A 24,747-nucleotide genomic window follows, 5' to 3' on the forward strand; every position below is an offset into this window, starting at 1 on the left:
CTTTCTGAGCCAGCTTTCAGTAGCCAGTTTCACTCATTCTTCTATGCTTTTGTAGTTTCCAAACTATTCTGTCTAAAACTCTACAGTTTTTTTTCCAGTAATTAGTAGAAAAATATTTTGATAATTAGCGGTTAAGTGTGTACTAGAGTACTTATTCATCTTAATAGATGTATTTATTTTCTTACCCTTAGGTGAAAGACATCCACAAACAAATTTCTATTCACGTTGCAGTCATGTTAGGAATGTTGTTTATCCCATACATTTGTATATGGCAGTCTGTGAACCATGTGAGTGACTAAGTATCAGCAGACTTCAGTTACTTTTATGTACTTCAGCAGGCTGAGTAGCATGCACCACTTTTACAAATACACTAGTTCTCCACTTCTTTCCTAAACTATTTTTGTTCCAGTAATTAAGGTCATTAATGTATTCACTTTTATTTTTATGAAAGAAAATACATATTTAGCCACTTTTAATAGAATACTACAAAAAGCTGTGTAAGCTTTGCTTGACGTTATTTTTCAATTCCTTCAAACATATTCAAGTGGCTTTTTTTTATGTTTTCATTTCCTTTTTCATTTGACACAGCAATTTTTATTATATTTAATTGATCTTGTTGATCATCTGTAATGAAAACGTGTGAGAGTTAAGGACTCTGTGGTAGTTACAGATCTTAGTATATGCATCCATAGCTAAAGTAATTGTTCTTTTTAATGAAGTACATCATCACTTTGAGAAATCTCTGAAGAGAAATTAATGTGTAGGACCAGTAATGTATGTATAGATTGGTGCAGACTTACATGGATGAAATACAAATAATATGTAGATAATATATTAATTATGCAAACTGTTCTCTTGACTAACAAATTCTCTAGTTCTCTATTGTGGTTTCCCCATTCTGGCTGCTCTTTCTAGCTGCTGTTCCTAATGAGCCTTCTTTTATCCCCTTAATGTTTCTTTTCTGCACAGGTTTCAGTCTTCCTCCTTTCACATTTACACTCTTTTGCCTTATTCCCTGGTCTTTTGTTCTGATGTCTCTTCTTTAAATTATTTTTCTGTGTGATAGTGTTCCATAATGGATTTTACCTCATCCGAGAAGCATTTTTTTGTACTGTCTGAGAGTAGCAAGAGCCAATGCAAACACAGGAGAAAGAGCTTTCTGTTCAGCAGATATAAGAGATAGCTGTAGCCTCTGGATTACTGCACAGATTTTTAAGAATTTTATGGTTTAGTAAGTGTTAGTGAATTTTTTTTTTTTAACCAACCTTCCCTTCACTCTTTTATCTTCTGCAGATAGAATGGACAGTTGTGTTACATTTTCATAGGAATACTGGAAGGATATCAAAGGTCTTGGTTTGCCAAGTTTTAAATCTTGTCTCCAAAAAGTGGCATTTTTCCAGCAGCGTGCAGCCTTAGGCAAACATCCAGCAAAGGAAGTTTCAGCCTACATGACTGAAGTGTGATAGGATTAAACATGAGAGAATGGTTTAATCAGGGGTAGTATCAGGTAAACCTAGAAAAGACATGCATGCAGTCTCTTCTGTTATAAAAGTAGCCCTGTGCATTTCTTAAAGCTGCAGCAGAGAATTTTAAGAAAACAACAGTGTGTTATTCCTAGAATCCTCATCACTGTCATTGTAACTTGGACTTCAACCTTATGCCTGAGGACAGGAGTTCCATTGAACTCACAATACTTGCATCTAGCTTGGAGCCTACTATATATCCTAAGTAGCTCCACTTTGTCATGATCCATAAGTTCCCTGCTCCTGTCCTCTTTGTTTCTTTTCCACCTTTTTTCTGTTCCCTCTTCCTATTTTCATCCTACTGTAGCACTTTCCTCTTTTAAAAACAAAACAAAACATATCAGCTTGCCCAGCAATTCTTCAGTCAAGAAACCCCTAATGCCAAACTTTCCTGTCTGTATCCAAGATGTGGCACAAGTAAGTCTGATAACACTTGCCTTACAACAGTCAGAGGCCACTCCTCAGAGAATGTGTTTTTTAGGTGTTCAGGTATGCAAATTAATAGCTTGAGCAAAGACATTAGGTTTGTTACACATTAGTAATATAAAAGAGAATTGATTTATTGTATTTTCAGTTTGTATCTGCATTTCAGAAGGTCTGCTGTGAGTTCTCCATTTGTACAATTAACACTAGCAACAGACATAAGAGAAAAGTAGAACAGGCTAGTGGGTGCTGAAGTATGGTGAGTGTTCAGAAATTCATTTGGTCTGATGCAGCTCCTTGGACAATATTTAAAACATATTCCTGTAAAATTATGGGTGATAGCTGAGGTGTCAGGACTCTGAATTTATGGAGAATAAATAAATAAATCCCAGGTAAGGTACTTCTGTGAAAGATCAACCTGCCTTGAATGTTGTACATGTCAGTACTTTACAGAAGTCATGTTATATGACATTAGCTTGAGTAAATAAAGTTAGCTGGTAGGCTGCAGCTCCATAAAAAGAAAGTTAGAGTTGATCGTAAATGAACAGGAAGTCTGTTGCTGTATTCATTATTGATTGATTTTGTTTACTGGATCAGTCATTTTATATCACATTCTTGCTGAATTACCAGAACATGATGTTTGTGTTAGATTTATGGTAGCTGCAGGAAAGCAAATCACACTTGACAGAGTAACCTTAACTACGCGCACACACACATACGTACATACACAAATGTTTGCATGAATAAAGAGTTCTAGTTAGGTCACTGTTTTGCATAATACAAATATAATGTTTTAGTGGAGTGTGCTGTGTTGTAAAATCTAACATCAAACGTCTTGTCTTATCAGACCACTGTCTGAGTTAACAGTGTTGTGCTCTTGTGACAGAGGAATAGTAGATTATCTGCTGAATGTCTAGATTTCCGTGACAAGAAAGATCTGGGATCTGAAAGTACAGCCTATAAGGACTGACTGGATTAATTGATTTAGGCCAGGGAAGACTGAAGAGAGATAACTTGGTCTTCAGGTATCTAAAGGAAATAGCTTCTTGAAGAAGAGAAGAAATTGTCTGGAAGGACAAGAAACAATGCTTAAATTATCGGAAGACTTAAATGCTAGGAAAAATCTTCTAACAATAAAAGTAATGAATTTCCTTATAATTGGATAGAATAGTTTGCTTACAGAGATCTTGCAATTACAATTTTGGAGAACTATAGAAATTGTTTAGAGAAATATTTGGGGGAAACAGCAGAACCCTGGTTCTGCCCTGGCTTGCTAAGAACAAGATGACTTCCTGGGCATGTGGGTGGTAACTCTGTTTAATAATCAAACTGAATTCTCTCAGATAGGATATTTTACAATAAATCTAATAGTGACAGTACCCTGGTAACTGTGGTATGATTACCATTGAAGGAAAAATGTCATACTCCTGCCAGGTACAGATGGAAAAATGTGCCTTTGGCTACTGCTGTTACCTTGCCATACTAGAGCAATCTGGGATCCAATACTCTTATTACCCTTGTAATAGACCTAATTTGCAAATGGAGATCACACTTTGTATGGGGAACAGTACAAGTTCCATCAATACCTCTGATTTATTTCTTCTACCTTTGTTCAAGCCCATGGTTATATTGGTGTTCTGTAGTTCCTTTTGTGTGCTGGCTAGTTATACATAAGCTATGTGTATTTTATCTAAGTCATTTTATTTGCTTCTCACCCTTTAACTGGGAATCTATAAAGGGTGAAATATCATATATTTCTCTAGAATGTCAGCTAATGAAAACAGAGCGACCAAAGCCAAACACATTCATTATCAGATGTCTTCAGTGGACCACTGTCATAGAGAGGACGTTCCACGTAGACACTCCGGAGGAACGGTGAGAATTTTATTTTTGCTTTGCTTTCAGTGTTGGCTATGCGCAAATTTCAGCAGTCTCAGCTGGGATTGCTCCGTAATCAGAATGTGGAATTGTGAGAATCCAAGCACTTCTGAACATTTTTTTGAACAATTTATGTCAGCTTCTGTAAAAAATAATCCGAACTCATGTCTAGTCTGTGAACAGCAGTGCTTTACTTCTGCTGGGTCTGTCCAATACCTGAACCAGAAAGTTATTCTTGATGGACTTCAGGAGTCTCCTTGGTCCTGTCCCTAATCTTAACCCACAACTCTCAACCTGTTCTTGAGTGTTTTTGAGGGGCAGCTCTTTGCAGTCTATCCACTTCTTAACATAGAGGACAGTTATCCTACCTCTCCTCCCTCACCTGTCCCTTCTAAAAAGCTTGTAGTCCCCACTAGCACCTTGTCTCTCTGACTTAGCTCTTCTGTCTCACACCTTGATATGGGCAGGCTCACTGTCACCACCTTCAAACCTACTATTCTTTTCCCCCTCTGACCCAGGTGGACCCCATCAGCCAAGGTCAAGTGCAGAGTAAACTGCCCCATGGTTGTACTATTTATTCCAATAAATAACCAATAATTTTATCTTTGAATGTTTCTTATTAGTATATTCACCTACACCTTTTAAAATTTTACCTTGATACAATTTCTTCACCATGTTTTTCATCTGTGTGAAGCATTGTACCTCAAGCTACACTCCATACAATACCCCCAGACTCCTCCTGAGTCCCTTTCTGGGAGAGCAAAAAGCAACCAGTGCTGCACTTGGTGTGGTGCTGCAGTGTGTGGATTGGCCAGCTACTTGGCCTGTGCTGGTCGGCCAAGGGCTGCCTGGCTTTTCCCAAAATGGAAACCTTTGTCTGGACCTGCCCCTTCCATGCAGCTGCTTGTTTTCATGATGCTTTTTGGAATTTAATTATGTTTTGAGAACCTCTGATTCTCAAAGGAATTTGAAGTTAGCCAAAGAGTTCAGCTTTAAGAGGGAAGAGACAGAGAGTCGAACACACAGTGTAAATTAAAGTCTTAATTATTTTCTTACAGTGAGGGGTAACACTCTCTTGAGTAGATTATTATCATATACTGTTAGGTAGGACATAACATAACTATACTCCGAGTCGCATTATATGTATAGCAAGAATTTTCAGGTTTTTAGTATTAAAGTATTTATAAAACCAGACACTGTTAATTCGTCAAATAAATAAAGCAATGATTCTTTTTGATGCTCATCAACCTTAGCACTTTATCCATCATGCAGAATACGGAAGGAAATTGAAACAATTAAATTGTATGAGACTTTTGCTGTGTAACATGAGGACTACATGTTGAAGCAGTGTAGCATGTGAAAAAGAATATAAACAAAATGTTTGGATGAATCTTAAAGTTTCTAATTGGATTGTTGACTTGTTTATGATAGGGAAGAATGGACAGAAGCAATCCAGGCTGTAGCAGACAGACTTCAGAGGCAGGAAGAAGAAAGGATGAACTGTAGTCCAACTTCACAGATAGACAATATAGGTGAAGAGGAGATGGATGCTTCAACAACTCATCATAAAAGAAAGGTAATGACATTTAAAAATCACTAGTAGGAGTAATACATGAGTAACTTCTTCAGAGTGATCTAGTTGGATATAGAAGCAATAATACCTCCACATAAATTTCAGTGGATGTTTCTTATTTATTATACAGGATTAACATGACTCGAAAAATGCATTGAAATAACATGAGAAATAATAACATGATTCTACGGGATTGGCTTCGTTCTTTCTAGCTACAAAATGAAACCTGTGTAAAATAAGTAAAAGCCTGCAGACAGCAAAATAATGCTACAGCTCGTGTTAAGGAATGTCTTGCAACAATGAACAGTGAAAAGGAATATTGAACACTGCAGTAATTATGAGGCAGAAATCATAGAAAGATAGTGGCCAACAACTGTGTCCTTAAGAATATAATAGGGGTGCTACAGGAAATCTTAATTCTGTTGTGTGCTGAGTTTTGAGAACTTCACTTTGCATTAAAGTATAGTTCTTTCCTGTAGTTTCATTGTACATAATTTTCTATGCTTTATTTTCACTGCATGAAAAAAACCAAAAACTAATCATATATGGGCATGACAGTACTCTCATCATGAGTTTTGTGTTGGAGATGTTGACATTGAACTTTTAGCCTCACAGCATAGAGATTTAGTGATTGTGCTCCAGGGTAGATTACAATAAGTGACAGCAAGACATAGTGTTCAAGATATGTCAGTCTTTCTGAGAGGCGCTGTGATTTTGTGGAAGGGATTTGGGTTTGCTCTTTTAAAGATCTGACTGCTATGCCAAGCTTGTATGTCCCCTTAGTAGAGTACTAAAACACTGCAAAACAACAAGCGTTTTCTAGGTGTCAAAGTAAATGTGGTCTAATATAAGTTGTTTATCTGGAACATATGCTCTTCTTGTTCACAATACTTTTCCCATATAACAAAAGTGCTGTGGGAATAAGAGTGGGTGGAAGATCAGTTCCTCCACTTCTTGCTGCTTACGCTGTAAGAACAGAAGTAAAATTCTGGGACAGTGCTACAGAATATATAATGTCTTTGCCAGCAAGCCAAAAGCAAACTACAAATGAAATGTGAAATGAAAAATAGTGATATTCAACACCTAGTGATAGATCAGAATGAAGCATACGTAGCCACTGAAAAGCACGCTGATAATATCAAGGATCTTTTTTTTTCTTCCAAAACTCAAAATCCCACTGCAGATTTAAGACTTTTGGAAGACTTAGCAAAAAGTGCCCAGAAGTTTTTTGAAAGAAATGTCCTGAGTAACCAGAATATAGGGGACTCCCTTGTCGCTCCCTTTGTATTAATTGAAATTAGAGGAAATAGTTTTTTGTAGAACTGTTTCTGAAAAGCTTCTGCTTATTCATTTGTATTTGTTAACAGAATCGGAACCACTTCAGTTTGTGTTGCCTTTTTATATTAGATTTCTTTCAATGTCAAGAATTTTTTTGCATATTGTATCCAACGAGTTTGTTTAATCACCTGATCTTGCATCTGTGCACAGTGAATTTTGCTTGTGCATGCACCAGGTGGTGTTCATATGAGTAGAAGAGCATAGTCAGATTAAGAAGCATGACAGAGGGAAGTGGGCCTGTTTCTTCTCAAAAAAAAAAAAAAATAAAATAAAATAAAAAAAGTATCAAAACGTTCACCAAGAAAACAGACGTTAAGAAATTGAACTTGCTTTGGACATGGCTAACAGCAACATCTCTGTCCAAATAAGCTGGGAAAAACAAATATACCTTTTTATTTTGCAATTCTTTTAATGGTGTCAGTGTTCTACAATAAGAGTATCACTAAAATTTGAAGTAAAAGAAACAATTAGCAAACTACTTTTGTTCCTTACTAGACTATTTCTATTAAGTATAATTTCTTTGTGATGAAGTCAGATGAAAATTCCCAGTCATAGATGCTTTGTGTGTATCAGGAGTATTTTAAAAGCAGTTCTTGGTAGGAGTTTCAATAACTGTAGTAAAATGTATTCTTTTAAAAAGAACATACATAGCAGGAGTAAATAGGCTTTGAAGAAAGCTGAATATCCTGTACTTCTTTGGGCAGTTTCCCTTCTGTTTTTCCGGGTTCAGCATGAATAAAGAATGGATTTTTTTAGAGAAGCCACAAAACAATGTAATGAGTAAAAAATATTGACTTCGTAAGGTTCAGTAGGAATGAAAAAAATGGGAAAATTATGAAGGAAACAGAAATCAATCTTAGGGAATCCTCCAAACTTGCTTACTAACATTCTCAGGTTCAGGAAGTATTTCATTTTTTTTCACCAGTTTTCGGTACACTCTTAGCTGTGGCATCTGTGTTTTTATCTCTCAAGGTCTTGTGTTCTTTGGCAGACTTGTTGAGTTACCCTGCACTGAATATCATCTCTAAGCCTTCTGCTAAGCTTTTAAAGAATGACAGCATCAGGAGATTTTATTCTTAGAACTATCACTGCTACCGTAACCTGCTGCTAAGCCACAAGTCAAAATCTCTCAAAACTTTTACCTGCCTCTTATACATCTGCATTTAAAAAAATTGTTTTTAGCAAGGTTGATGCTAGATTCATGACCAATTTGATGAACGATGTGAGCAAATTTTAGATGAATGAGTCTTTCTATTTGACTGGGTTAGCATCAAGCCCATGCCTGTGAGAAGTTGAGCCAATATCCTCCTCTGTACAGGCAAAGGGCTGCTATTGTGAGCTGTCTTTGTTCTGATGGTCTCTCTCTAAATTCAGTGTCTCAAGGATTATAGGAATTATGGGAAGAGTTACCCCTTCAGTGCAGTTTACGGTCCCACAAATTTTTGACAGTTAGAAGTGACGATCCTTTATGGTCACTAGGTATTTTTTTTTTGTCATAAAAGCTGTTGGCCTTTCTGTGTGAGAGAATGCAGTATGTAGTTAGGGTGGACTGTGCCCTGACTTATTTATCACAGAATCACAGAATTGTCTCATCTTCTGCCTAAATTCTGTTTTAAATGCATTTTGAGTTTATCACGTGAATTTCGACAGTTTTCAGTGCTTTAAGACAAAGAGATTTTTTTTCGCTTGATGGTTACCATAGAACTATCAAACTAGATATTCTGAATTTCCAAAGTACTGTCTGTGATATTAGCGTAATCTTCCCTTTAGTTGATGAAGTAGCAGTTGCCACATAGCGTTTGGATCACAGCTTCACGTACACTTTATACCATTTAACAGTAAAAAGAATATTTTGAGTATGTTCTTTAATGGATAAAGTTTCAGAAATTCCCAAACTACGTGACATAGAATTTATTTCTTTTGATGTAAGCAAACAATTGTGCTATTTTGAGGGAGAACTGATGACCAGTCAGCAGTGAGATAGCAGAGGGACTCAGCTAAGATAAGATAATTTTTGCATGCATGTATATGAGTATGCATGCATGTACAAATTTCATTGAAAGAATTCAAACAAAACTAAAATTTTAGGTTATAGTGACAATCCATGTACATTTTCATCATTTCTTTTTTTATTCTCCTAATGCTCCCTTTGTGTTTTGAGATAGCTAAGAGAAATTAGAACTAAATAATATTTTTAAAACTGTCAATACAGTAGGTGATACGTAATATACAGAATGAAAATTATCTTGAAAGGCTATCCTGAAGAGATTTAGAGGATTTTGTTATTAAAACTTTGTTCTGTCTGATGTTTCTTTTAAAATATGTGTAATTTCCTTAATGCTTTTTTTTCTGATACTTTCCTATAAATTTTATTTTAAATGACACAATAAATATTTTTATTAGATAGAATATTTCCTTCAAGAATCGAAGTAATTATATTCCTTCCATTTTGGAAATGTCCACTTTCAGATCGATTGTGAACCTTATGAAAAGGTCCTGTGTTTATGTAACAGGTTACTTGTAGAGCAATGAAAAATAGTTTTATGAACAGGATCAAAGTTTAAATAGGTTCTGGTAATACATCAGTATCTTTTTTATAGTTTTACTCTTCCTAATCAAAGAAGAAGGTTCAAAAATATTTGAAGCTTAAGTTTGCAGGAATGTGACTGCAGAAAGATTAAATGGAAGATGAATTAAGACCCCTGATAAAGAAAGGGATAATATGTTGAAAGGATAGCAGTTTTATAGTAATTATTTTTGATGAATACTTGAATCAGTATCTGGAATGAAAAAAAAAAAACAAAAACTTATAGAGAAGTAATTAATGTAGACTTTGGATAAATATTAAAAAGCTAGGTACATTTGTAGCTGTACTACATACTTTTCCTGACCTTGAGTGGTGTTTAGCTTATGGTTCTAAAATCTGTGTGTGATGCAGACTCCTAGAGTTCACTGTTACCAGCAGTTTCATTTTGACAGGAAAATGTGTCATAATTATTTATAATAAAAGCACTAATATATGAATGAAGTACAAGCTTCTTGTATTAATTAGGTATTACTACATCTACAGGCATAGTATTAAGTTGCGTGTTTACTTACTTGTAATTTCCCTAGTTTTGTACATCACTAGTTGTAACATGTTGCAGTAGTTTTTGGGAAATTTGATCAGTTAAGGCAATATTTTAGTCTGTGATTATCAACTTCAAGTTTATACTCATTTATGTGGATCAGGCTTTGTGAACTGATCTTTTATATTGGTAATAGAGTTTGGTTGTTTGCAGAAGCATTTTTGAACATGTTTTGTAACTGCATAGCTTAAGTCTTGCTAATCCTTGCTCTTTGCTCCTTATAGACAATGAATGACTTTGACTATTTAAAACTACTGGGCAAGGGCACGTTTGGCAAAGTTATCCTGGTCCGAGAGAAGGCTAGTGGGAAATACTATGCTATGAAGATTTTGAAAAAAGAAGTCATTATTGCAAAGGTAAGGAAGGTTATAGTTTTAATTCTGTTTCAATTTTTTTGAATGGAATAGTCAGCATCCTATAGTAAATTATTTGATTTTTTTTTTATGCTAACTGAATTTAATAGAAGCATATGTGTATCTTCAGAAAACAAGAATAAATAAAATAAATATGTGCAGATTTTTTTACTCCTTTTTCCACTGTCTTGTAACCTGGAGCTTGCTAAAGCACTAAGAGAATTCACTGTGCAGGAAAACAGTACAATCTAGGTTTATAAATAGAGAAAGTACATTGTAGGGTTTGTTGCATATCCAAACATTTTCGGAGTGAATTGCAAGTTTATTCAGTGAATACAATTAATTTAATGAACCTGTACTGTTCCTGGTTTGTTAGATAAGATTAGCTGTGCATGGGTTTTATTGTTCCCCTTTTTGGAGGTACAAAATAGAAATCTGAAACTGAAGTCTGAAGAAGTTGTTTAAATTGGAATTGTCCATTCACATTTGATTGATTTAGCATCCCTGGCCCTTGTATTCTGTTTTAACTTGAAGATCTGAACTTTGTTTCTCGTTATTCTAAAGTTTTGAACCCTACTTGCTTAAGACAACTTTGAGAACAATACTACATGCTGTTGTCATCATTATACAATTAAAAATAATAAGTAAAGAGGTTTTTGAGGGGTATGAGCCTTCCTGAAATTTCTTGGCTGCTTGAGGCTCATAATATCAGTGTTCCTAGAAGCTGACTGTGGGTTACAACAGTTATGGATTATATATATTTTCAAATATTTGTCACGTTTTTACAATTTTTCTACTTGTGAATGAAAAGAAGGGTTACAGAGTTCTGCAAGGTATCTCAGTGTTTATTTGACTGCCTGTCAGTCTCATTCTAATAGCTTTTGAATGTGTTGATCAGTCTTGATTAAATTTGAAAAATGAATAGAAACCTCAAAGGCGATTACATTTCTTTGCGCTTCATGAAAACTAGCTTCTGTTTTGCTTATTCAATTTTTTTTCCTGATCTGAACTTCATGATTCACTAGAGAAATGGTGGATTTTTTTTCCCCATGAGGGTAATACCAGTTTTGGTAGGTTTTTACTCAGATCACAACAGGTAGAGAATGAGGTTTACAAAAAACAGTAAATTCTGTCTCAGTTTATCTTCTCTAACATGAATAGTGTCAATATCAAATCCATTTTGTGTGCACATGGAACTTAAAAAATACAAATAAAATTGATGCTCAATGGTAAAACTAGCAGAAATGCATAATTAATCTTTAACTTCTGCTTTAACAATACTGAAAATTGTACCAGAAAGTAGAAGTAAATTATTTAAATAATGATTAAAATAACCTATTCATTGTAGTGTAAAATGTCTCTATAGGGATATACTACAGCGTTGTATATGTATGTATTAAAAGTTTATTTGTATATAAGCTCTGTAGTCTCCAGGTTATTAGCACATTATAAAATGTATTATGTTTATGAATAATGTACTGTTCTCCCTACTTTTTCGATTGGAGTCTGAACCTGAGAATAAGCTTTTTTTCCATATTATCAGTTGAGGAAGTGTTGCAGACTAAATCACATCATTGAAGATGAGAAAGATGGGTGGTGAGCCTTTTGGATTTGTTGTTGCAACATGTTTATTACAGACTGACTCGGATCCAAGAAAAAGTGATTTATTGAATTTTGTTATATGAATGATAATTTTCTTCTTAACCTTTTCAGCAACTCCTTCATTAGCAGATACTTTTGGTACTTCAGGATGGCCTTTCTGTTGAAATCTGGGTCACAAGATGGAGAACAACAGTAGTAGATGTTGAGAGTAGGCGAGTTCTCAAAGCAGTGCAGGTGCTCTCTGGGGTGGCAGCTGCCTCTTGTTCAGACCTCCATACCTCTGTCCATATACTGCAATACAGTATGCAGCCTCAGGCCCTAGCACCTCCTCAGCATTTGCACACTTCCTCCAGTTACTCCACCCAGCTGGGAATTGTTCAGTGGATCAGTTCACAACTTTTGGCTATATACAGAAGGGAGAGAGAGAAACCCTTTTTGGTCACACATTTCAGTAATCGTAAATTTACATATATGGTTTATTTGTTTGTTTGTTTTTGTTAGCCTGTTTGTTTATTTTTCCCAAGATGAGAGAAATATCCACAAAAGACAGAATGCAGTTTTGAAAGTTACTTTATATTGCCCTTCTTCATACAGAAAAATTCTAGGAATATGCTGAAAAGTTTTTAAAATTGCTTTTCTCCTTGAAGCATTTTTTTGTTTTTCTCCCAGTATGTGGCTGTAGTATCTCAGTAATGCTTAGAATTTGTTACTTGGGAACTCTGTTGTTATTTTTAACTTCCTATTTTGACAGTTTTTAAAGCGCCATCTAAAACTCCTACATCTGTGTTTACTTTAGTAATAGTTTAATTAGTAAATTAGTTTAATGGTACCTTATCTTCAGAGCAGAGCATGATAAGCATGTCCAGGACAGTAATCTCATGTTAGTATTATTTGCAGCAATATTAAAGTATGTTCTGTCTAAATAAATTTACTTATGCAGGGTTGTGGTTGGTGTTCTAGTCACCAGGTTTGCCTCCAGTTCAGTATAATACTCAGCTGATGCTTAGTGCCACCGTAAATGGCAAAAACTAGCAGGGTGCATTTCAGACTTTTAAGGTCAGACTCTTGGCAGTGTGAGGGCAACACTGGGCCATAATCTGCCCCTGGGGCCTTGATCCTTGCACCCAAACTCCTTTCCACCTCTGGTGTGCTTCCTGCCTGGGGTAAGGCAATAGATGGCTCTGGAGGAAGAGAGCTGGTAGGTAGAGGGCAGATGAGTTTCCCCAGGCACTAATGCCCACTGGGGCTGGGTTACTTTCTTTCCCTTTGGCAGTGGGGCTTATGGCAATTCCTGTGATTTAGTCTGAGACCCCAGGAGAGTGCAGCTGTCTGCTCTGAATTGCCACATTTTCAAAAGCTGGCTGGAAATGGGGAAGGGCATTCCCTGTCCATCCTGACTTGCTTGCAGGAGGTCTGCATCCTTGGGGAGGCAGGGTAGGCCTGGCTGAGAAGTGCTTCTCAGGCAGCTTCTGCACGGGGCATTGAGGAGGGGTTTTTCATGGACACTGTTCCATTTTGGCTGAATGGTTTTTAAGAAAAACAAAACAAAGACCATGTTTAAAAAACAGAAAAATGCTGCAAAATTAGACTATGTTCTGTAATCTCCTGTCAGCTACTAGCTATGTACGTTTCCTGCAAATTGATTCAATTTCAGTCTGTATCATCATTCAGATGATGCACATCAGAGCTTTGCAGTTCTGATGACTTTGCAGTTGCAATGGCTATATTTTTAAAAATCAAATCCAATATTATTGCTTTTTCCTGCCTTGCAGTAGTTGTAAACTTCAAGACTTCATTTTAAAGCAGTATTAGAAGAAAAATCAAATCAAATATGTTAAATTGTATGTTGCCGTAGTTCTAATTTTACTTTACATTTTTTACTGAAAAGAAATGAGTACTTTTAATGTTATCTTTTTCAAGAGAGCAGGTTCTTTCATTTTCCCTATCTTCAGTGAAGATTTCTGTTTCCGGAAGTATGAACGTTTTCCTTGTAATTAACTGACAGCAATTTTGTATCTTAATTAAAACCTCCTTCTTGTACTTCTTATTTCTTAGGATGAAGTGGCTCATACACTTACAGAAAGCAGAGTATTGAAAAACACCAGACATCCTTTTTTAACAGTAAGTATCAGGAACTAAATATCAAATACCATTAAGAACTTAAACAGGTAATTTTCAACAAGATGAGTGTTCAAATATGAACATAACTAAAGAACAAACTTTGAAGTCTTTCTCATGATGATTAATAAGCAAACAGTATCTGTTTGGTACTTATGTACTCATTTGACTGTTCAGAAATAAAGATTCTAATAAATTTATAATGCTTAAATACACTAAAATTACATTAGCTGCAGGTTGTAACCATTTAGGAATTTTATATATGAATACTTTTTTTTAATAAGTTAATGATTTTACATATTTTCAAGGAAGTTATTTTTATAAAGAAACTTCAAACTACAGAGATTTCAATAAAATGATAAAATAACTATTAGTTCAGAAGAAGCAACACATGATGAAACAAAATGTCACACTATATATGACAGAAATGAAGTAGTAAGTAATGTATTTTAATAGCTATGTAATACTTTATTATAATAAGCAATGTTATATACATATCAGAGGGCATGTGGCAGAGATGAGTGAAGTTTTGTATTTACTCATCTGAAGCTCCAGCTAGATTAATTAAAATAGTAGCTTCCTAAAAGTTCTCACCAAGTCAGAACTGCCTGGTTAAGAAAATAAAATAAAATTTTGTTAAAGTGCAGGAAACTGGCTTAATACAAATTGATAATTGTTTTTTTTTTTTGCTGTTCTGCTTGCAAGTCCTTGAAATATTCCTTCCAAACAAAGGATCGTTTGTGTTTTGTGATGGAGTATGTTAATGGAGGAGAGGTAAGTTAAAAAAAAAAAAAAGACATTTTGCAGTTGTGATGGTAATGCTGTCACTGGGTTATGCTTTAAAGGGCATAATTTATCTCACTTTTCTTGTGTTCTGTTATCTTCAAACTGACTGTTGGGCCTTTTTTGCTGTTATTTTGACTGTTTTATGGGGAAAAAAAGTTGACCTTTTTAAACTACGATACACTTCTCCATTCTTGAAAAATTAGGCTCCTGTTTGTTGAAAGATAATTTCATGGTAGGGAGATAAGCAGAAATCCTTTTGTTTGTTTTGTTTTCTTTCTTCAAGTGTTGATAGTATATTCTGGCACAACATGTTTATAAGCCAGTATAAAGAAGTTATCGTAGTCTTGCTTTTGTCCTAATGTGAAATGTGTGCCCTCTTGCTTGCTATAGCCATTGCAAATACCTAGGAGGGAACAATTAGATGTTAGTATTTGTCTTTACTTCTTCAGAGAGTTTGCAGTGCTCTCTGGAAATTTAAAGGGGTTCAAACTTCTTGTGGTGTTGCGAGCCTTTGCTGTCCTCCAGCTCTTCACTGAAGTGTGGAGTATAAAAAACGATACCAGTTGAGTAGAATTAAAGCAATTACAATATGGGAAGTAGGGTTTCATCTACCTTCTGAAAGTCTTTGCTGCTCAGGCTGTATCTCCTCCCAGTGTGAACCAGGGGGAATTTGTTACTTTGCATGCTGTTTCCTGCACAGCAGCATTAAAGGACTAAGTGTTTTCCACTTGCTTTTTTGATTAGAAAACTGTTTCTGCCTTGAGGAACTGTTGTAACATGATGTTATGTTTTGCATTATCTTTTTGCTGCATTGTGCTATAAAATAAAACTGTCCTCTACTATAATCTCATGCCTGATAACTGAGTGGATACCTGTTTTCCATTCCTCTCTCTGGCAGTTCCTGAGCCCGGTGTGAGGACCGTCTTCATTTTAACGCATTTATGGTCACCTTGTACCATTGAACGTAGTGGTACAGGGTTCTCACATAGGAGAATGGCTTAACTTCCTATCTATTAACTCTACTGTAGACATCACAGATAATGATGCAGTTTTGGCTAGTGGAATTAGACACAGAATTTCCTTCAGTGGGAATGGTATAACATCCTTCTTTTGAATACTCGCCTGGTTTATTTGGCTTAAACTTACATCAGAAATACTGAGTGCTATTTACAATGAGTTTTAAAATGATTCCTTCTAAACTAGCTAGTTCTTCTGAGTCTTCTCTGTACAGGACCACTTCTTAATCTCATACTTTGATAATATGCTTTTAACATCAACCTGGTGTTTAGGTGCTTTTTTTCTTGAAAGCTACCTTTCTGTCCTGTGTGAATGCAGAAGAGAGCCCACTGGAACATTTTTTACTCCTTTATTACAGTTGAAGAGACTTTTACTCCTTTATTACAGTTGAAGACACATACACTTAATCAAAAGATATACACTTTTTTTTTAATCTATTTTGATTAAGTGTATATCTTTTGATTAAGTGTATGTGTCTCTCTGTGTTGGATGGTGTGCCTTTGTGGCAACTGCTGCAAGTGTTTCTTGCTCACAGTGTGCTTTTGCCTATTGGGATTTGAATGGTTGTAATATACTTTGCCAAGAGTGGGTTGCTTTTTTTCCAGGTATGGTGCTGTTGTTTGTGTTTCTGGTGTTCTTTTGGATATTTGCCTATCTCAGTTAAGCTAAGCACAGATTTTCACTGTAATGGGAGATAATGCCCTTTATCTGGGGGCTGTTTTCCTTGAAGAAGCACTTTTGATTTATTAAGTGCTTCTCTTTTGTGATCTAGAAGGATCAGATAAAAGTGTCCTTTTTAATAAGAAAATCTTTAGATTTACCAAATTTTCATGTGAATTTCAGACTTTAGTCTCTGTCTGCTAAGAAATTCAATTTCCTATCCAATCTCCTATACTGCACACAGACTTCTGTCTTCTGTTATTTACTGCTCTGTGTTTCAGTAGTTTCTATCTATTGAAGATGTTGAAAACCTAACTTTAATTATATCTTACTAGTGGGAAATTGACTGTATAACAGTAAGATGTTGCTTTTGTTTCTCTCCAGAGCTGTGCTAAATTCACTTGTGTTTCTGTTCAAATTTTCTTGAGAGTGAAATTCACTTTCTAATTAATTGTGTCTTAGTTAATTGCTTGGGAATTTTCTTGGATTATATCTTGCAGGAGTGAGTTACCCAAACAGTCCTCTGAATGAAGGAGTTCTTGAAATTTCTGTCAGTATCCTTGACTCTGACACAGGTGAAAGCAAGATAATGCCACGATTCAGAGTTCTGTCCTTTGACAGTAATAAAAAAATGTAGTCAGTACTAGGAAATATCAGTTCCTCTTCCTATGATTCCTCTTCTTTCAGGAGGAAAAGAAATTGTATTAAAATTATTCTAAATAAGAATCTTCTACACCAGCTAAAAATCTAGAATCCTCTTAAATTTAGTAACATTTTAATTTAGCCTTACATTTCCTGCCTAACTTCTGTGCAGTTAGACTCAGTTAATAAGGAAGGCCTTTATGAAGAAAAAGTAACTGGTTCAATTTTACTGATAAACTATGTTCTTGATTTTGACTGGAAATATATAATATTAATGTAAATATTCCTAAGCAAGTAAAACTGTCAGTGCTCATATACAAGCACCTTCTTTAACAAGACCTTTATTTTTCTTCCTTTTTTGCTGCTCCTGTCTCATCAACAGTTTGAACAAAAAATGTGTAAGGTTGTATTAATGCTTTTCCTGCTTGCATGGATTTGCCTACTTTTTCTTTTGTAACCCATATTATTTTGAGAACCAAAGAGTAGGTTAGTAGTATGTTATAATGTTCTCCTTGTATGCATAAAGTGATAAAAAAAACATACTAGGAATGACTCTGATGTTGGGAAGTACTTTCAGAGTGTATGTTTCTCATTTTTTATTTCTGGTATTTTGCATTAAAGGATGAAAAACTTTGTGTGGAATCTATCACACACATTACTCTGCAGAATACACTGATTTAGTTGATTAGTAAGTTGATTAACCTTCACGCTTTGCACTTTCAACATAATTTCAAATTCTTTACTTTGTAACTTAACTTAATTGGTAATTACCTGTGTAATAAAATTAGACACTAAAATTTCTTCAGATGATTGCTCTACATCAGAATTCTGAATCTGTTCTATTTGGCATTTATTTTCTTCAACTTTTACTTCAGTTCATTAGGTAAGAGAGAACCAAATGTTTTGGTGTAATTGAACAAGTGCTATTACAGTCTAGAAGAAAAAGATTATTTACAGCCTACCTAATGACAAATAACTGAATATCATTGTAGGCTTTGTTATCTTTATCTGTGCTGTGTCCTGTTTTCTTCTCCCGAAGAGAGAGTTTTCCTTGGCCTAAAGTTCATACTGTACATAACAAAGGCCCTATATTTCTCTGGGCATAGAATTTGCTTAGAAGTGCTATAAAGTCAGAAACAATAAAGAAATTTTTGAAATTTTACAGTTGCTGCTGCTCAGAAAAAACAACAACAAACATATATATATATATATATATATATATTAGGTCACTAACATTTGTAGGAGTTGAACATACTGATTCATGTGAGGTTGGGTGTTACATGTTTTTGTAATTCTTGACTCTGCAATTGAGTATGCTTTTATATTTGTTTTTTGTTATAATTTTTAAAGATTCTTCCATTAACGTTTCTTATTAGGAAAAAAAAAATACCATGGCAACATTATTGTTGAGTATTTAAATACAGACATACCAGGAAATCTATAGTTACAACCCTCACTGTAACTATAGCACCCTCATGTATACCATCATAAGATTATGCACAAAATGAATTCCTTTGTGCCAAAGCTATTTCTGTTGCAACTGTTACTCTCTCTCCTGTTTAATAACTGTAAATCAATAAATAGTGCAAATGATAGAAACTTTTTTAATAACCTATCATCAGATTTCTTCTTTTCCTTCCCAGGCATAATAAATCAGACTTCATGTTCTGTCATTTGTGAATAGAGCCTTGTGACCTAATTATTCTGAAATAGTAAACTAAATGATTAGCTGAAAATGCTGCTATAACTTCATGGAATTAGATCTTTATATTAACAGTTTTTGAATTTCCTTCAGCATCTTTAACATTTATCTTGTATGAATTTACATTTAACATGAATTTATATCTCAAACTTTACTTTTTTCGTGGAACACTAGCGTATATGGTTTGATAACAACTGTTCTAGGTGCTAAGTAGTATGAAGAATGCTTTTGACAAGTAACTGCATTAAAATGATAATGTTTTACTTAAAAATAGTTCATATTTGCCATCAGTCAGACATTCTGCCCACTCTACTGGCTAGGGTAGTAAGGTCCAAGGTTCCTGCTGTCTCACGCATGGTTAGTCACATCTAGTGGGTGCAGACATCAGTCTGCATTATGTGTCTGAAAGTGTTTTCTTCAGGGTCTCTGATTCACAGAAGTGTCTGCTTTGAACATTTGTTTGCTTATGCCAATGGGCTGTATGCATGGGAAGCAGGGGCTGATCCACCACAGTCTGTAGGAGAGTTTTGACTTTTTTGTTTTGTTTTGTTTTTTGTTTGTTTAGTTTTTTGTTTTGTACTAGCTGCAGTCTGAGGGTACAGTGGCTGCAGTGGGAACAGCTGTGCTATTCCAGTGGATAAATAGCTCAGGAAGAGTAACTTGGCTCTTCACGCAGGAGAATTCTGACTGACTTTTATCTACTTAAGCTTTCTCTTGCTTGAAAATTGGTTCATTCTGAGCCAAGCTAAAGTTGAAAAAAGGCCAATTTTGTTTAACTGGTCATTATTTTTCAACATAGTCACAACCAATAGCTATGCATTTTTACTAGCAATGAAAAGGAACCTGCATATTGTGCCAGTAAAAATCTACACCAGCAGAAGTGACCCGCTGCTTCACATATGCTATAATGGCATCATAGTTAGGAAAATGTTGCTCATGCAGTCCATCTTTCATCAGCCCAAACAGACAGAAATCAGAAGGCTCCATATCCGGACTGTACAGTGGGTATGGCAGTCCAGACAAAACTGACAGTGTGCTACGTCATGATGTGGAGATCAAAATTGATGGTTTGTCCGGGATCCAGGGATCCCTCAGAAGGATCACCTCTTTCCTGTCACAAAAGACAGTGCACATGACTTTTCCCGCTGAGGGCTGCATCTTGAATGTTTTCTTCAACAGGGAATCCACATCACCACTCCATGGGCTGCCATTTTGACTCCAGCTTGGAGCTGTGACACAGGGTCTCATCACTAATAACGTTGCAATCACCTTCAGCCTTGTATTGGTTCAGTAGGTCCTGAAAAACTTGCGTATTCTTTCTGTTCCTGTGTTCATGGGACTCACCTGGTGCAAGCTTTGTCATTTTCCAATGTGGCCACCATTGTTTCCGATGCACTGAAGCTGATACTCAGCTCAGTATATAGTTCCCTGGTTGTGATCCACCGATTCACACAGATGAGCTGATTGAGATGCTCTTCATTTTGTGGTGCAACAGAGTGTGGCTTAACTTTCATATTACTGTCACCACCCACCTCCTCCCTGTGCTCATATCCACTGTTGGTCTCCATGAATGTTCAGCAGACGTCAAAGAATGCCAGTAGATACAATTTTTTTTTTTTTTGCATGGAGGCATTCAAATACATACCGGTGTTTCCTACACACTTCCCTGTCAGATGACAATTTGTCAGTGTGCCCCTCTGCTGCCATCTGCCACACAGCAACAAAATGTAATGGAATATTGGCAGGAAAGGTCAGCCTCTGCTGCCATACCTCCAACATCCACCTTTGACCTCACGGGTCAACAGAATAAAGAAGAAGGCATTACTTTCAGAGCAGACCTTATAGGACTGAGTTTGTAATAGGATTTTGAAAAGGTTACACATTGAAAATAACTGCCTGATATTTTGAGCCTTTAAATTAAAAAAATGCACTCTGTATTTAATGTATAAAATGGTATTTTATGTATTTGTGTTTTGTTGATCATTAGCTTTTGTGGTAAACTCAAAACAATCATAACTTGAAAGATGGTTTGAAGACCTGTCTGGCCTTAAGTAGGTAATGGAAGCGTATTTTCTAATGTTTATTTAAAGAGTTTCCCAAGCATTCTTAACGTAGTAAATAAAACTGTCAATTTGGAGTGACTTGGAATTAAATAGACAAATTCTCTTTATGTGTATGTGTCTTGTTTTGGTTCCATGGGTGATATTTTATCAGAGAAGACACTGATAACCCTTGCAGAACTCTAGCTTCACCTTATGCTTTTTTATGGCAGATGAAGTTTTTGGCAATACTTAACGACTAATATTTTTCCCTGAAAATTTTAATGTAAAGAATTGTCTGCAAATTAGTGTTGATTATGAAATACTGAAAAAGAGATTTAAACATGCCAAAGAAACTTTGCAAAAAGTGATACAGAAAAAGAGAAAATGCATAGTTTCCTTTTTATAAGCCCTAAGCAGCTGTCTGTTTGCTTTTTCTAATGACTGTAATATCATCAGTGTTATGAATCCGCTGTTTCTGTAAAATGCCAGCTCACCTGTTCAGAGTCTGATGAAGAACAGGACATCTTTGCAGTGCAAAGGAAGCTACTAAGTTACTGAGAACTCAGGGTGGAACCAACCTCTAGGTATTTTAATGATGTTTCTGAGTGGGATTAAAATAAAAATATGAGGAAGTAGTGGAAGGAGAAGTGCAGAATGCTTCTGCTGTATACTTTTTTTTTTCCTCTGGAAACTGAAGGTTAAATGAGTAGCAAACAGAATGCCTTAAACAAGATTGGTATATTGATTAAAACGCTGATTTAACAGCTCGCTTTCTCCCTTTGGAAACCTGGAAAAGATAAGCCAGCTGCTGTCTAAGAGTGCTGAGTGTCCACTGAGAGTATACTATCTATCATCACAATATGGTGATGAGAGGTGTTTTATGTTTGTGTTAATTTCCCCCACTAAATCAGTAATTATTACAATCCTGTCCCTGCTGTTTACCCCGCAGCTGTTTTTCCATTTGTCGAGAGAGCGGGTGTTCTCAGAGGACCGCACACGCTTCTATGGTGCAGAAATTGTCTCAGCTCTGGACTATCTGCATTCTGGGAAGATTGTGTACCGTGATCTCAAGGTAAAAAAAGAAAAAAAAATGAAGAAGAAAAAGTAATCAAAATTTTTGTTTTTGCAGAGACTGTTGGGACAAACACAAAGTAATTATAAAGTTACACTATTCAGAGTTAATGGAGAAAAGGTCTGTGTTCAGTGTGAAGTTCTGTTTGCTAAAGGAACCAGTTTGACACAATAATCTATAGGTACATTGATTGATCAAAAAAAGTTCATTAATGATGCTAGTTGAAGGAGATTTAAACCCCCAGTCCTTTTTATTTCCCCCTCTAATTGCAACTTAACCCATATTTCCAGACAAATCTCAAATACTTAATGTCTCCAAATAAAGGAAATGGGAAATTGGGAAAATGTGATGGTATTCTGCATACTTCAATACTTCACCAAATAACTATGTTCTTCTGTGTTTCAGAAATATGTTAAATGGTTTAGCATACTTAATAGAAGAATTTCCGCCTTAATTTTTAAATTATTTTGGCTTTCATATGCTGGAGAAAATAGATAATACTGGAATGCAGTTTGTCTTAGATTGGCTTCTGTGTAAACAGTTGTGTTACCTGCTCTGTTGCCTGAACTCCTTTTGAGTTTGCTGAGAGTTTTCAAGTTGTGCTGAAGATACTCTGTAATGTAGTGTGGACATAATCTTTGGAAATCCTGCTTTCAGCGGGAACTTTTTTCGAACTTACATGGGAAGAACTTTGAATTTCTGTGATGAGATCACTTTTTTTTATTGCGAAAAGCCTAAAGTTTTTACATTGTCACGTTATTTGCCTGTACCTGTGGAGTTCATTCATGGACTCTCTCATGCAGGAATTGAAGAGAAGGAACCTGTGGAAGGCAAGTTTTGCTTAGGGCTAAAGAAAAATACTGGTTTACGTGTTGGTAGCAGAATCTGTTTTAATAACATGGAATTCTGTGACATACTGCAAATGTGTGCAATTGTCTGGTTGAGGAATAAGTCACATTTTTTTCTTAAAATTAAAAAAAAAGATGTAATGCCACCGCCTATCTTGTTCAGAAGTACTAACGGAATGTTTTTTTTCCCCCAACATACAGTTAGAAAATCTAATGTTGGATAAAGATGGACATATAAAAATTACAGATTTTGGACTTTGCAAAGAAGGAATTACAGACGCAGCAACTATGAAAACATTCTGTGGTACTCCGGAATACCTTGCACCTGAGGTATGATCTAGAATATACTCTTGCAGTGTGGTATAAAATGTTTATTTTTCATTTAATTTTAGACTACAGTATTTATGTGATGATGAATTCTGTTCACTGTAGTTAGGAATTGACAGTTTGTCTGATAAATACTACATAGTCATAGTTCAGACTTCTATATGCTCTTGCTTTTTAGTGATCGTCTGTATGATGATGCTGTGCTTAGTATTTAATAGCACCTTTAACATGTATTTTCCTTCTCACGTTTGCCTTTCTTTGATAAAGCTTTTATCTTTCAGTAATTTTTTCAGAAATAGTCTTCTGTCTGTCACTTGGAGCATAGGATTCTACTTAACTTAGATGTGTGACTAAACTTGTGTTGTCTTCATGGATAGGAGGGAGGAACTGAGTTTGCAGGGCTTTATCTGAACTCTCTGTTTGCAGGGAGTCGAAATTTTAGATAATTCTGCTGAACAGTTGAGTGTATCTACCTCAGAAGTGGCTGAGGTAGGCAGCAAGATCTAGCTGTTTCCTGAATGTATGTTGAAACGCCACCCCAGAATATTCAGCTCTGTCTTTATCAGTAGCCAGTGGTCAGAGTGCGAAACATCACACTTCTTGAGAACTGTCAAAAAGATGGACAAAAGAAAGTTGCTTTGGTTCCCTTCACAACTCTGGTTTGGCCTGTGTGGAATTTACTGTGTAAACTTAAGTCAGTCAGATGATATGCTCCAGTATCAGTGAGGACGGCTCTGCCATTGATGCTTACAGAGGGAAAACAAACAAACAAAAACAGCCAGGGAGTCACACTCAATATTCGGTTTTTGTCCTCACTGGCTTCAGTCAGCAGTACTGTAATTGGCACTGAGACACAGCTCCCCCTGGCACCTCGATTGCCAGTGCTGAACTGGATGTTCAGAGGAAGGGTTCCTCCACCCATCATGCTACCGATGCCACCTGGAGTAAGTGGATCGCACTGATTACACAGCGAGCTCGGATGGGGAACCTCAGGATCCAGGAATCTTAGAGGTGATCATGGACTGGCAGAACAAAGGAGAGCTATTTTTAGCTTGGTGGGCCCATGAGACCTCAGGCCATCAAGGAAGGGATGCGACCTATAAGTGGGCTAGAGACTGAGGGGTGGACTTAACTGTGGATGCCACTGCACAGGTTATCCGTGACACGTGTGCCACAGTTAAACAGGCCAAGAGGATGAAACCTCTCTGGCAAGAAGGGTGAGGGCAAAAGTATAAATATGGGGAGGCGTGGCAGGTTGATTATATCACCTTGCCACGAACTCGTGATGGTAAGCGTTCTTATTTAGAAGGGTGTTTAAAGTTCTTATTTAAAAGGGTGGTGTTAGCAGTAGGTGAATGCTCTTAGGAAAGAAACACCCAACCTTTCCTTCAGTATTCTCTGCTTTTACAGTAGTATTTGATCACATAAAACCATTGTGTCTATTTTCATACCTGGGATAGCTGACTGATACAGGGAGATGTTGCTCCACTATTTTTGTGTGTGTGCGTGATAGGGAATGCAAAACTCACTTCATGTGGTTCAGATCGTAGAAATCAATACCAGATGGCAAAGACTTAACGGACTTCTGACAAATTGCAGATCATGAAAAAATGTTACAGCTGGACTTCAGTCGATTTACCATGGCTTTTCTAAACAGTATCATGTTTTTAATGAAGAAAAAGAGAAAACTGAGAAAGTGCTTGTAGTTGTAAATA

General features: G+C 36.0%; 1 protein-coding gene across 2 annotated transcripts in view; it reads left to right on the top strand.

The window, feature by feature from the left end:
- AKT3 (AKT serine/threonine kinase 3) overlaps positions 1 to 24,747 on the top strand; it is a 132,626-nt gene that overhangs the window by 81,277 nt on the left and 26,602 nt on the right. For both annotated transcript variants that reach the window (XM_065729777.1, XM_065729770.1), the window contains exons 4-10: positions 3,710 to 3,821; positions 5,256 to 5,400; positions 10,088 to 10,219; positions 13,874 to 13,939; positions 14,642 to 14,710; positions 21,735 to 21,857; positions 22,907 to 23,035. In XM_065729777.1, the coding sequence (XP_065585849.1) occupies positions 3,710 to 3,821; positions 5,256 to 5,400; positions 10,088 to 10,219; positions 13,874 to 13,939; positions 14,642 to 14,710; positions 21,735 to 21,857; positions 22,907 to 23,035 (776 nt within the window). The remainder of the gene's footprint in view (positions 1 to 3,709; positions 3,822 to 5,255; positions 5,401 to 10,087; positions 10,220 to 13,873; positions 13,940 to 14,641; positions 14,711 to 21,734; positions 21,858 to 22,906; positions 23,036 to 24,747) is intronic.

Source organism: Cyrtonyx montezumae, unplaced genomic scaffold (genome assembly GCF_038088225.1).
Source record: "Cyrtonyx montezumae isolate F1298 unplaced genomic scaffold, pur_monq_1.0 scaffold_0, whole genome shotgun sequence".
Taxonomy (NCBI): Eukaryota; Metazoa; Chordata; class Aves; order Galliformes; family Odontophoridae; genus Cyrtonyx; species Cyrtonyx montezumae.